This window comes from Pristiophorus japonicus, chromosome 9 (genome assembly GCF_044704955.1).
Source record: "Pristiophorus japonicus isolate sPriJap1 chromosome 9, sPriJap1.hap1, whole genome shotgun sequence".
Taxonomy (NCBI): Eukaryota; Metazoa; Chordata; class Chondrichthyes; family Pristiophoridae; genus Pristiophorus; species Pristiophorus japonicus.
The window spans coordinates 143,762,388-143,776,400 of record NC_091985.1 but is presented as its reverse complement, the minus strand read 5'-3'; the positions used below and the strand labels follow the sequence as shown (position 1 = coordinate 143,776,400).

The following is a 14,013-nucleotide window of genomic DNA, read 5'->3' as shown; positions in this document are numbered from 1 at the left end:
GCCATTTAGGACTGAGATGAGAAACTTCTTCACTCAGAGAGTTGTTAACCTGTGGGATTCCCTACCGCAGAGAGTTGTTGATGCCAGTTCATTGGATATATTCAAGAGATAGTTAGATATGGCCCTTACGGCTAAAGGGATCAAGGGATATGGAGAGAAAGCAGGAAAGGGGTACTGAGGTGAATGATCAGCCATGACCTTATTGAATGGTGGTGCAGGCTCGAAGGGCCGAATGGCCTACTCGTGCACCTATTTCCTCTGTATGTTTTTATGTAAAAGCTGCTTTTTATTTCCTGCTTTACTGTCTGAGTATTGCTCAATGTGATTGGTTGCTTGATGACATCACTGCTACTGTACACTGGAGATCCCCGATAGACAGCACTATAATCAAAGTAAAGTTGAGAAAACTAAAGTTTTCACCACAGATATCGTGAGATTTTTGTGGGCAGCTATTCTGGCCCATATGTTTTTGCAAGATTAATAACATGGACCAAACACATGTGCAGTAGTTACTGATCTATATGTTAGAATTAATGTCAGTATGTCTTCCCCCTCCCCCTCCATCCGCCCCCCCTTTTCACCACCCTCCTTCCTTCCCCCCTGCCTCCTTCCCCCCCCTGCCTCCTTTCCCCCCCTGCCTCCTTTCCCCCCCTGCCTCCTTTCCCCCCCGCCTCCTTCCCTCCCCCGCCTCCTTCCCTCCCCCGCCTCCTTCCCTCTCCTGCCTCCTTCCCTCCCCTGCCTCCTTCCCTCCCCTGCCTCCTTCCCTCCCCTGCCTCCTTTCCCCCCGCCCTTCCCCCCGCCTCCCTTCCCCCCGCCTCCCTTCCCCCCGCCTCCTTTCCTCCTGCCTCCTTCCCCCCGCCTCCTTCCCCCCGCCTCCTTCCCCCCCGCCTCCTTTCCGCCCCCGCTTCCTTTCCCCCCGCCTCCTTTCCCCCGCCTCCTTTCCGCCCTCTCTTCCCCCCACCTCCTTCCCCCCACCTCCTTCCCCCCACCTCCTTCCCCCGCCTCCTTTCCCCCTGCCTCCTTCCCCCGCCTCCTTTCCCCCTGCCTCCTTCCCCCCCGCCTCCTTTCCCCCCCGCCTCCTTCCCCCCACCTCCTTCCCCCAACCTCCTTCTCCCCGCCTCCTTTTCCCCCCCCCCGCCTCCTTTCCCCCCGCCTCCTTTCCCCCCCGCCTCCTTTCCCCCTGCCTCCTTTCCCCCCCGCCTCCTTTCCCCCCCTGCCTCATTTTCCCCCTGCCTCCTTTCCCCCCCGCCTCCTTCCCCCCGCCTCCTTTTCCCTCGCGCCTCCTTTTCCCCCCCGCCTCCTTTCCCCCCGCCTCCTTTCCCCCTGCCTCCTTCCCCCGCCTCCTTTCCCCCTGCCTCCTTCCCCCCCGCCTCCTTTCCCCCCCGCCTCCTTCCCCCCACCTCCTTCCCCCAACCTCCTTCTCCCCGCCTCCTTTTCCCCCCCCCGCCTTCTTTCCCCCCGCCTCCTTTCCCCCGCCTCCTTTCCGCCCCCCGCCTCCTTTTCCCCCCGCCTTCTTTCCCCCCTTGCCTCTTCCCCCCGCCTTCTTTCCCCCCTCTTTTCCCTCCTCCTTTTTCCCCACCTCCTTTCCCCCCTCCTTTACCCCCCCTCAATTCCCCCCCCCCAACTTTCACCACTCCTATGCTTTAGTCCAATTATCCTCTCCATTCTCTAATCCTACTTGACCTGAAGATTGTACTTGACTCCCCATGTGCAAAGCCATGGAAAAGCAACTAGTTATATATTCAAATCGCTGAGTACATCATAGCATGCCATTGGTATTACATCTGTCGGTGTAGCGGTGAGAGTCACATTATGTGACATGTTAAGTACAATGGTAACGTTACATAACTGAATATACTGGAATTAAAAGTAGCACGTGACAATATGGTGAAGTAGAATAAGAGGACGTAAACATTGTGGGGGAAAAAATGATAAACATTGAAAACAGTAAACATTTTGTCCACATTTGCAATTAAAATTTTTTTTTTTATTATTTATTATATTGTAATCTATCATGGTGCTGCCCTGCCCTGGCCCTTGGATTCTAAGAAATTTCCTCAAAATTAGCCTGTTCCATCCCACTGTTTGTTTCCCGCTTGGCTTTTGACCATTGCAGCATTTATAACACTCAAGCCTCCCTTGAGGACCAATTTTTATGATAAATTTGATAAAGCAGCATTTCCATGTTTTGATCCCTCTGCATCATTGTGCACCACAAACAAGCCAACCTTCATTTTGGTAATGCCACCATGAGTATATTATCTTGCAAGCCACACACCCTACTCAGAAAATTATGTACCTTGGCTAAACCAAGGATGGAGAGAGATGGAAGAGGAAATGAGCAGGGGAGAGGGAAGAGAGGGCGAGGGGAGATTTAAAGAGGAGGGGAGAGGAGAGTTGAAGAAAAGGGGATAAGGAAAAGGGAAGGATGAGAGGAGGGATATTAGAGGAGAGGGAGATGAGGGGACAGATGGTAGAGGGAGAAGAGAGCTAATGAGGAGACAAAGTGGAGGGAGGAGTGGAGAGGAGGATTCTGAAAGGGAATGAGGGAGAGGGGATGGACGATATGATAGGTATGGGGAAGAGGGGGAGAAGAGGAGATGTGGGTTGTTGAGGAGGCGAGGAAGGAGAGGTGATAGAGAGTGAGGGGGAGGAAGGTGGAATGAAGGGGAGGTGGACAGGAGGAGAGCTGGCCGAGCAAGAGGGGAGGTGGAAAGTGGTGGGAGATGGAGAGGGAATAATCAAGTGATCTTGTCTTTTACTTTAAGCTGCCTGCTCAATCCCATCTCCTCTCCTCTCCTGCTCTCCTCCCTTCCCTCCTTGTTTTTCATCCTATTTCCTCCTTTGCCTCATCCCTCCTTTCCCTCGACTATCGTTTCCATTGTCCCTCCTTTCTCTAGCTCCTCCTTTCTGCTCATCCTCACCTTCCCTTTCTATTGCCCCCCCCTTTCCCCCCCCCCCCCTCTACAATTATAATATAATAAATTCTGTGTGGTGGGCAAGCTGTGACTTTTATTTTAATTTGTGGCCAGTCATTATGATTTGTGAGTTATGTAGCCAGGCGTGTGTTGGGGAATGTTATCTTTCATTGGTCTCTTGTACATTGCAAAACCTATTTGAATTGTGCTGAAAATGTTTGGGGCCAAAATTCAGGTGGGCCAGAAAGCTGGCGCAACTATGAGTTTTTAACTGGTACTCACCGCTGGAATTCTTGGTGTGGTGAGTAGATGCATTTCCAAGACTTCGAATTTTTTTCAAAGTCCTACAGGAAATAGATCATAATGGGGCGGGTCTTAAACTCAAAGCCAGACTGACTGGCTGAAAATGGGTCATTTGGGCTGTCCGCCACTGTCAATCACGTGGTGACATCACAGCGATGTGCGACATCATGCTCTCTCCCCACCATTAAAGGGGAGAGATTTGATCGATTTTTAATTTTGGCCACTGGGCCACCAGGGAGGGTTTCGGCTGGGCCAGCGGCCTGGCACCCAAGACGGGGTGTCAGGCTGCCCATTGGCGACCCGGCTGAACCCAAGGCCAGTATTTTGCCAACCAATCGGCAAGTCAGCCGGCAAAAATTCTTCCATTGCAGCCGTGGCAGTGGGCCCTCCCCTTTAAGGGTGGCTGCGCTGCCGGGCTGCACACAGTCTTCAGAGGGCGCACCTGCAGAAAAACCTGCTGGAGGCACCGTGCAGCGGGGGATCAACAGATCGAGCTGAAAATGGATCGGTAAGTATTTATTTGATTTTAATTTGGCGGTGGCATCTACTTGGGCGGGATGGGGTCCGGGACGAAAAATCCCCGACCTGAATTTTGATTGGGTCGGCCTATTGACCACAAAGCGGCAGCCATTCGATTTTTAGGAATGGCCACTACAAACGGGCATTAACCTTTGAGACCCTGAGTTTCAGTCTCTTTGTTTCTGAAAACAATTAAATCTTCCGCTATTTAAAGTATGCAAATATTATAGACTACATTTTGGACACTGGATAAATGTGACGAAGTAACATTCTATACTGTTTTTTTCTAAGTGTTTTTAGATTTTTCTATAGCTAATTTATGTTCACATACAACATATATTTTTTATGTTTTGGCAGCCTTTGAACACTCTTTTTATGCATTTGTTTGTGGCAAAATCAGACTATGCAATTGGTTGTGCTAAAGAGATTGTCAGGTAGGTTGTGTATTAGACAGTGTTTCTTAACTGTAGATAATGTATGCGCTCAATTACATGAATATTCTTCAATACTGTTCCTAAGAATGCAAAACATTTTTACAAAGTTGAGTCATCTGTTACTTTTGGAGTTGTTGATCAGAAATACCCTACCTCTGGGGTGACTGGGAGCAGACAGGTGAGTGGGGGAGACAATTTTGAGGTGGAGACAGATGGGGTCTAGTCAGAGATGAAAGGCAAGGTATCTCAGAGATGGACTTTGAAAGATGAAGAGCAAGTGGGAAAATGATCTGTCCAGTCAAATCCACATTATTATTTTTAAAATTCTAACAAAAATGCCTCTTACTGTTCAGCAGTAACCGATGATTCTTAACAATTTCACTCAGTGAAATATTACCCTAGAAAGAATAAAATGATATTGCGCAGATTACTTAAAAGAGGAAAGTCCACCTTGAGGGATATTTATTGTTTAAACTATTTCCCAAATATTTATGTGGAAGTATGGAATCAAAATATTCAGTAAAAATATCCAATCTGCAGAAAACAGACTATTGGAAAAAGATGCACCAGGCTTGGTGGCTTGGGTTCAGCTCCCATCTAGTCTGAAGTTGCAGTCCGCTTGAAATGTATGGAACCGCTCCAGGACATAGGTGGCTCCTCTGAGTCTCCAGAGTGTGCTGGAAGGAAGAAGACCTGAAATGTGGACCTCTGCTAGACATTGGGGAGAGTACTTTGAGGAAAATAATTCTTCCCTTATGATTTCTCCGTTCTTTTAATTTCTGCATTTAGTTATGGAATACTGCAGTCCTTTTACACTTTGTGTGTGTGTGTGTGTGTGTGTGTATGTGTGTGTGTGTGTGAGAAAATGGAGGTGGGAGAGACGCATTAAGTAGCTTGTTGCCATATGAACTGATTGGAGACTTGTGTACTATGCTAGTTTTAATGTGTGCATAATTTACCAATTTTAGTTTCATGAAGACTTTTTCATATTTAATTATTTGATTGCTCCCTATTTCTGCAGATTTTCCACTGAGGTCATGGCAGATGATTGAAATAACCCCTGTGGAAATAATGCCGATTATGCATGCTGCTGTACTGTGTAAATTACATTTGTTGATTCTTGTTCTTGTGCCTCATGAACCAATGTCAGAATGTGCAATTACAAAAAATATTAATTTATTTCCAATACTGCTATAGGACCGTCTTTAATGCCGTCCAAGAACTGCACTATATAATCCTTTCCGTTCAAAAGAAAGTCATCCTAGGTAAAAGATTTTTAATGAATTGTCAGAGGTCTCATTCTTTAAGTTCGAATTTTAGAAGTTAAAATTTTTTTTAAATCTAATTATTCAATCTAATAAATCCAGTAATGATTTCTGCCTTCCACCTCAGATCCTGCTGTATCTGTCATGTTTGCACCCATGCCGCAATTTAAGAAGACAGATGGTGTGCAGTATTCGGCCTTCATCTGTTATAGAAAGGATTATGTTCCAGTATTACATATTCGAAAGGCCAGGTAATGAAGCTTCTGATGGATACCTCTCTTGTAGGAATTGCCTTTTTCCAATGACTTGCTTAAAGATAATTACAGATCAGGATTTTAATTTACTTACTTGATGCATTTAGAACTGACAGCGAGGCAGAAGAAAGAACTTGCATTTTATAATACCTTTCACATTCTCCAGACATCCCAAAGCAATTTACATTCAATGCATTACTTTTAAAGTGGAGTCACTATTGTAATGTAGGCAAACATAGCAGCCAATTTGTGCACAGAAAAGTCCAACAAACAGGAATGAGATAAGTGACCAGTCATTCTGTTCTGGTGGTGTTGGTAGAGCGATAAATGTTGGCTCGGACACTGGGAGAACTTCGATGCTCTTCAAATAATACCGCTATGGGTTTTTTATGTCCACCTGAACAAGAAAACTGAGCCTCGGTTTAACATCTCATCCAAAAGACAAAACCTCCAACAATGCAGCACTCATGCAGTACTACATAGAAGTGTCAGCCTAGATTATGTGCTCAGGTCTTGGAGTGAAGCTTGAACCCACCACATTCTAACTCAGAGGCGAGAGTGCTATTTCTGAGCAAACAAAATTAATAAACAGCTTTCATATCTTGGTGAATTTTGGTGAATATCTTGCATTTAAAATAATCACTTAAAGTAAGACTGTGTATATATGCTGGGGAGAGAGGATAGAAGGTCACTGGAATGTTGTTTATAGGCTGGTAGGACATTAATTTTCTATTAATTCTCAAAACTGAGAGGTCCTGATCCTAGCTGTGCCATCAGGAAAGGGAAAAGAAGCTCAGACTAAAATCAGGGGTTTAGCACCACCTGTTACCCCCCCAGACTTGGGGGAGTGGGGGGCGGAATGGCAGCCGCCACGCTATCGTCCACTTCCCACAGCAGCCGGTTGCCAGCATTGCCAGCATTGTAATGAGTCGGAGCGTGACGTCAATTAGTGTGCAACGCCTAGTTGACGCCCACTCATCCAATTTGGAATTTCACCGCTGCTATTGCTGCCTTCTCTAAAGCACGCCAGTGCGTGCAGCTGCTACATGCATTTCAACAGCATTAATGGCCACGAGGAGTCTGGCAGGACTTGGCAGATTGTATACCAGATTGGAGGCTGACAAGTGGAAAACACCTCAGATGGATGCTGGAACTTCAAAGGCCTTCTTTGCCAAGGTTCTTCTTTTATACTTTAATTTTTTTGTCCTTCAGTGCAGAGGAGGGGATGGGGGATTTAGCATTTTCTGGCAGCTTTGTTGGTGGCCTACAGTGTTTATGGGTCAGTAAATCAAGGGGTGTAACCTTGTGGAACAAGGTTTTAGTTCATAACGGAACACCTGTACAAAACAGCAAATAAAAAAATAAAAATTCCTAAAGAGCATCAGATTTCCTAGCACTCTATCGCTACGTTTGAAGTTCATCTCTGATAAGATCTCTTTTATCTTTATGATGATGTCACCAGAATGTCACCCCCTAGCAAATCTGGACTCAACTGCTTAAGATTTTAAGGAATTATAATTAATTTATTCAAAATTCCATAACGAATTATTTATCAAATAATTATGTTGTGCAAGACCCACTAAAAGCTGGCACAATTACTACACATTTAAACACTTTCAAGAGTAACCATTGGGGAAATATTAGTGTTACAGATGCATTCATTTCAAGAACTAGTAAAAAGTCAACAAACATCGGGTGGCAGGTAGTATTTTTGTAGCAAGTGTGGCAAATGTTCCGTGCATGGCCAACAGGTTTGCTGCTTTCTTCCCCGTTCCCCTTCACTGCAAGTGGAAGTCAGATGCGACCTTTGGCCTCCTGCTGAACTTAGCGCTTTACACCACCAAATCAATGCTACGCTGATGTTAATTAGCAGGCAGTACGAAAATACCAGTGCTTCCTACGCTCTCTCAGCAGGCGGCAGTTAGCCTTGACCGGCACTGCTACCAGCTGATTTCCAGTGTATTCGAATTTTTAGCCTCAGGTATTTTTTCACGAGGAATCAGAATATATTGATGGGAAAGTCCTCCTACTTGGTGGTCAGCTGGCTTAAGTGTTACATTTGCAGAGAACATGCATCATGTTACCTGCCTACATCTTGACTGCATAAAATTATGTAAACTAGTAAACAGTTAAATGAGAAGCAAAGAAAAAAAAAATCTGAGTTTGCAAGTTCACAGAATTCCAGTGATCCCAAACCAGTGAAGCATACAAAAGCTCTCTGGTTTTCAGTGTTTGTTTGTCCGATTTTATATTTGGCAGTCTCATGACATGACAAATAGCTGATATGTGAATTTCAAGATGATTGTTGAGTAAAATTGAACAAAACTATTATCAGGGGCATAATAAACTTTCATTTGGAAAAGCGTGTGCTAATCAAGGAGAGCCAGCATGGATTTGTTTATGGCAAATCATGTCTGACTAACTCGATTGTATTTTTAAATGAGGTAACAGAGAAGGTTGATCGAGGTAGTGCAGTGGATATGGACTTTTGGAAGGCATTTGACCAAGTGCCGCACAGGAGGCTTGTTAAGAAGATGGAAGCCCATGGAATTAAGGGAAAGTGGGGGCATGGATATGGAATTGGCTAAGTGACAGGAAGCAAAGGGTGTTGATGGTGGTGGATATTTTTCAGACTGGGAGGTGGTTTGCAGTGGTGTTCCCCAAGGGTTAGCTTTGGGTCCATTACTCTTTTCAATTTTTATAAAGTTTGCAGATGATACAACACTTGACAAAGTAGTAGATAGCGATGAGACTAGTTGTAGACTTCAGGATGACGTAGACAGGATGGTGAAATGGGCAGAAGCATGGCAGATGGAGTGCAATGCGGAGAAGTGTGAAGTGATACACTTTGGGAGAACTAATATGGAAAGACAGTATACTATAAATGGCATGATTTTGAAAAGTACAGATGAGCAGAGAGATCTTGGTGTCCATATACACAAATCCTTAAAGAAGACAGGGCAATTTGATAAGGTGGTTAAAAAACGTAGGGGTTACTTGGGTTTATAAATAGAGGAATAGAATATAAAAGAAAAATGATCATGCAAGAACTTTATAAATCACTGGTTAGGCCTCAGCTGGAGTATTGTGGACAATTCTGGGCACCACACTTCAGGAAATATGTAAAGACCGTAGAAAGGGTACAACGGATGTTACCAGGGATGAGGGACTTCAGTTATGAGGAGAGGTTGGAAAAGTAAGGACTGTTCTCCTTGCAACAGAGCAGGTTAAGAGGTACCTTAATTGAGGTTTTCAAGATGTTGAGAAGTTTTGATAGAGTAGATCAAGAAAAACTATTCCATCTGGAGAGTGGGTCAGTAACCAGAGGACATAAATTTAAAATCATTGGCAAAAGATCTAGAGGGGAGATGAGAAGAAATGTTTTCACTCAATGAGGTGTCAGGATCTGGAGCGTGCTATCTGAAAAGGTGGTGTGAGCTGATTCCATAAATCATTTCAAAAGACAGTAGGACAGGTACTTGAGGATGAGGAACTTACAGGGTTATGGACAAAAACCATGATACAACAACTATAATGATAAAAAGGTTAATGGCAATTACCAATTGGTGAATATCAGAAGCATTCAGTTATCTTGTTGAAATTAATGAAAAGGAGTCATGTTTGTGCATTAAATCCTATTGGGAGAATGATGGCATTGCCACCATGAATTGAAACAACTTGGAGCAATAAACATGATGACAAGTAGGTCCATCAGATAAGCATCATTCATCACTGAAATTACTAACCCACTTGAAGATGATGGGCCAACAGTGTATTATCAACACACTGCCCTTTACTGATCTTCATGCCTCCCATTTATTTCATTCAGATTCTGTCTGCAACTTACTCATTTTGTCAAATCAAAATTATTTTTTATATTCCCATATATTGCATGCTTCTAAGAAGCTTTGACCTGGAAAATTAGATTAAGCCTTGACACTACAGAAAAACCCCTCTTCCAGCTTTTTGTATTATAACCTGCTAAGGCGTTAAGGGGCATCTTACTGTCTTCACTACCTATCAGATATCCCTGAGTTTAATTGTGTTAGTATCAAACTGTATTCCTGACTTTGTAAGCTTGATTCAAACAGACAGCTGCTTAATAACTTTATTCATTGGGAGAACTGAATAATCTGTCCACAAATGGTGTTCTTCTTAAATTGACCTTCTTTAGTCTGCTTCAAGATTTGTAAGATTTTGAAGAAGCTCTTTTCTGGCTTTTAGGCTTCAATCTGCCTTACTCAAAGCATTACGATGTTTCTTGGGGCCCTCGTGTCGCACACAAAGCCCCACCCTTTAATTATCTTTTCCTCCAGTGCTTTTTCTGGTAAAACATTTGCACCTCCAACAACCTTCCACTTGCTATTAAGCCTGACATCTTTCTTCCTCTCTTCCATACTTAACAGCACAAAATGCAAAATGTCACTCATGTCAGAATCTTTTAGTGTTTGACCACGTGATGTAATTTACCATCCTTGAATATTGTTCCATCTCAATAGTTGATGGCTGTTTCATTTTAATTCCCAGACATGCATATTAGCCCGGTACTTGCAGATGCTAAACTCTATGGTTACCCTCTGCTTCTCCATCGACTTGCTTCCATTTGCTACATTACCCTGCTGACAGGCTTTATGATACAACAAAATCTTCATTCCTTTCTGTATTGTAAACGGTCTGTCACACACACTCTGGAGTTCCAAAACTCCTCAAAGACGAGTTAGCCTAACATCTGTCATTGGGAAAATGCTGAAGTCCATCATTAAGGCAGTAGTGGCAGGATATTTAGAAAATCATAATGAAGTCAGGCAGAGTCAGCATGGTTTTATGAAAGAGAAACCATGTTTGACAAATCTGCTGGAGTTCTTTGAGGATGTAACGAGCAGAGTGAATAAAGGAGAACCAGTTGATGTTGTATATTTGGATTTCCAGAAATAATTCGATAAGGTGCCACACTAAAGGTTACTGCACAAGATAAAAGCTCACGGGGTTGGGGCAATATATTAGCATGGATAGAGGATTGGCTAACTAACAGAAAACAGAGAGTTGGGATAAATGGGTCATTTTTCAGGTTGGCAAACTGTAACTGGTGGGGTGCCACAGGGATCAGTGCTGGGGCCTCAATTATTTATAATTTATATTAATGACTAAGATGAAGGGACCGAGTGTAATGTAGCCAAATTTGCTGATGATACAAAGATAGGTGGGAAAGCAAGTTGTGAGGATGATGCAAAGAATGTACAAGGGGATATAGATAGACTCAGTGAGTGGGCACAAATTTGGCAGGTGGACTATAATGTGGGAAAATATGAGGTTATCCACTTTGGTAGGAAAAATAAAAAAGCAAATTATTATTTAAATGGGGAATGATTACAAAATGCTGTAGTACAGAGGGATCTGGGGGTTCTTGTGCATGAAACGCAAAAGGTTAGCACGCAGGTCTAGCAAGTAATCAGGAAAGCAAATGGAATGCTGGACTTTATTGCAAGGGGGATGGAGTATAAAAGTAGGGAAGTCCTGCTCCAACCCTACAGAGCGTTGGTAAGACCACACCTGGAGTACTGCATACAGTTTTGATCTCTTTATTTAAGGAAGGATATACTTGCATTGGAGGCAGTTCAGAGAAGGTTCACGAGGTTGATTCCTGAGATGAAGGGGTTGTCATATGAAGAAACATATAAGATTCTGAGGGGGCTTGACAGGGTAGATGCAGAGAGGATGTTTCCCCTCATGGGCGAATCTAGAACTAGGGGACATTGTTTCAGAATAAGGGGTTGCCCATTTAAAACAGAAATGAGGAGGAATTTCTTCTCTGAGGGTCTTGAATTTTTGGAATTCTCTACCCCAGAGAGCTGTGGAGGCTGGGTCTTTTAATATATTTAAGGTGGAGATAGACAGATTTTTGAATGATAAGTGAATCGAGGGTTATGGAGAGCGGAAGGGGAGGTGGAGTTGAGGCCAGGATCAGATCAGCCATGACCTTATTGAATGGTGGAGCAGGCTCGAGGGGCCAAATGGCCTACACCTGCTCCTATTTCTTATGTTCTTATCCAAATCCATATAATGCTATAATTTCAATTTGGAGATGTTTTAAAAAATAATTGTATTGAATTCTCAAAAACGTACATTTGAAAGTATATTTGCATATCTATTTGGTGAAAGTGTACATTCACACATTTTCTAAAAATGCTCACCCACATATATATTTTATGAAACCATTGTACAATTTGATTGCATAGTGCTTGCGGAAGAATTTTTTAATGTATCTAAGTTTCTTAGTATGACTGCACTGGGAACATTGTAGTTTAGAAGGTTGGGTTGAAGCAGTTTGTTTGCTCTTGGTTTTGGATTATTAGTTAGGATGCAACGGTGTGAGGGAGAATGTCCCTATATTCGGGTCCTTGCTCTTTGTTGGTGAGTTGCTATTCCGGGGTGGGATCGAGTGTGTGTGTCGTGGGGGGTGGGGTTGGTGCGGTGGTGGGGTGCCTCCAAGAACTGAATCCAGTCTGATTTTTAAGAGTAGTTTCATAAGCTGAATATTGTTTTATATTTGCATGTAAAGATTTTGTGCTACATGCTTTACTGTTTGGCTTCTTATTGTGATTATTCCATCACTCAGCTGTAGAGGGCACTAAAGAATACTTACCACAGGATTTGAATTCCTGTTAACCAAATAGTTCAATTAAAGTACAATTCATGATATTGTACAGGGTTTGGAGGAAATTGCAGGAGCTAAATGATTTTATTTTTATATTTATAAGCCTGCCTTTGCATATGGCAAGTCCATTCTTGACAATGCAGGACCAAATTCACAAGCTATCCCACTGTGTTTGCCTTTCTACTTATTATGTACCTGTTTGTTTTTTTTTAAACACATACTATAACCTTCAATGCATATAATATTCAAGTGTACAAACATTCTGTAGTATTCACAAGTTAAAGAACAGCCCTTACAAGGCAAATGATGGCCCGGGACAGGGCCAAGGATGGGACTGTCTAAACTGGGAGTTACTCGTCCAGGACTTGGATAGGGAGCTGGGCTACAGGTGGCAGACAGTACTCTGTGAATTGAGATATACCAATCTCCACAAGAGCACATGTGGGCCCCACTGGTTGGCCCAGGCCTGGTTAGAAACCTGGACCCCAAAAGAGGGTGGCATTTTATTTTAAAGTCCTGGAGCAGCTCCCTTGCTTGGCGACCAATAGGAATAGTGTGGAGTCCAGGGGTGGGAGTTGGGGGTTGGGAGAGACTTGACAAACCCATAGGTAGGTGCCCGGCTTTTCCGGATACATTGGGCAGCCGAAAACCAAGGAAGCTATTTAGGAAAGAAGGGAGAGAGAAAATGGGGAACTACAGACCAGTTAGCCTGACAGCAGTAGAGAAAATGCCAGAATCTATTATTAAGGATGTGGTAACAGGGCACTTAGAAAAGAATAGTAGCATTGGGCAGAGTTAACACAGTTTTATGAAAGGGAAATCATGTTTGACAAATCTGTTAGAGTTTTTTGAGGTTGTAACTAGTAGAATATATGGCCCCAAGTTTCCACATGATTTGCTCCTGATTTTTAGGAGCAACTGGTGTAGAACGGAGTATCTTAGAAATCGGAATTCTCGTTATTTAGTTTGCTCCAGTTCTAGCCAGTTAGAACAGTTTCACTTTGGAACAGAATTTTTTTTTCAAAAGGGGGCGTGTCCGGCCACTTACGCCTGATTTCAAAGTTTCGTGAGTGAAAACTTACTCCAAACTAACTTAGAATGGAGCAAGTGAAGATTTTTGTACGCTCGAAAAAACCTTGTCTACACTTTAGAAAATCAGGCGTAGGTTACAAATTAGGCGTAGGGAACGAGGTGGGGGGGGAGGGGGGGGAAGGGAAGTCATTAAATTCTACCATCAATTCTTAGTTATACTTATACAAATATTATACAAATAAATCCAACCTGAATAAAAATTTATAAGCAAAGAAAAGATTAAATAAACCATGTTTCTACCTGTGTGATATAGCATCAGCCTTCGAGCTGCTGTGCTTCAGGCAGGCCTTTCATGTTGGAGACAGGCAGGGGTGTGGCGTCAGTGTCTCGACGGCAGCAGCAGCAAGCTTCGAGCTGAGCTGCAGTGCTTGAGGCAGGCCTTCATTCTCTTCGTGGCTGGCCACGAAGAAGCAGCACCGGATTGACCCGAGGCCATTCGGCCATGAGATATCAGCGGCGTCAGTGGCTGGCCGGCAGCCGAAGAATCAGCAGCGGACCGACGTGAGGCCATTCGGTCATAGGATATCAGCGGCGTCAGTGGCTGGCCGGCAGCCGAAGAATCAACACCTGACA

The 14,013-nt window shown here is 43.7% G+C and overlaps 1 protein-coding gene across 1 annotated transcript in view; it reads left to right on the top strand.

Annotated features, from left to right (window-relative positions):
- cfap61 (cilia and flagella associated protein 61) overlaps positions 1 to 14,013 on the top strand; it is a 445,137-nt gene that overhangs the window by 54,335 nt on the left and 376,789 nt on the right. The window contains exons 4-6 of the mRNA XM_070889895.1: positions 4,098 to 4,174; positions 5,372 to 5,439; positions 5,567 to 5,690. Of these exons, the coding sequence (XP_070745996.1) occupies positions 4,098 to 4,174; positions 5,372 to 5,439; positions 5,567 to 5,690 (269 nt within the window). The remainder of the gene's footprint in view (positions 1 to 4,097; positions 4,175 to 5,371; positions 5,440 to 5,566; positions 5,691 to 14,013) is intronic.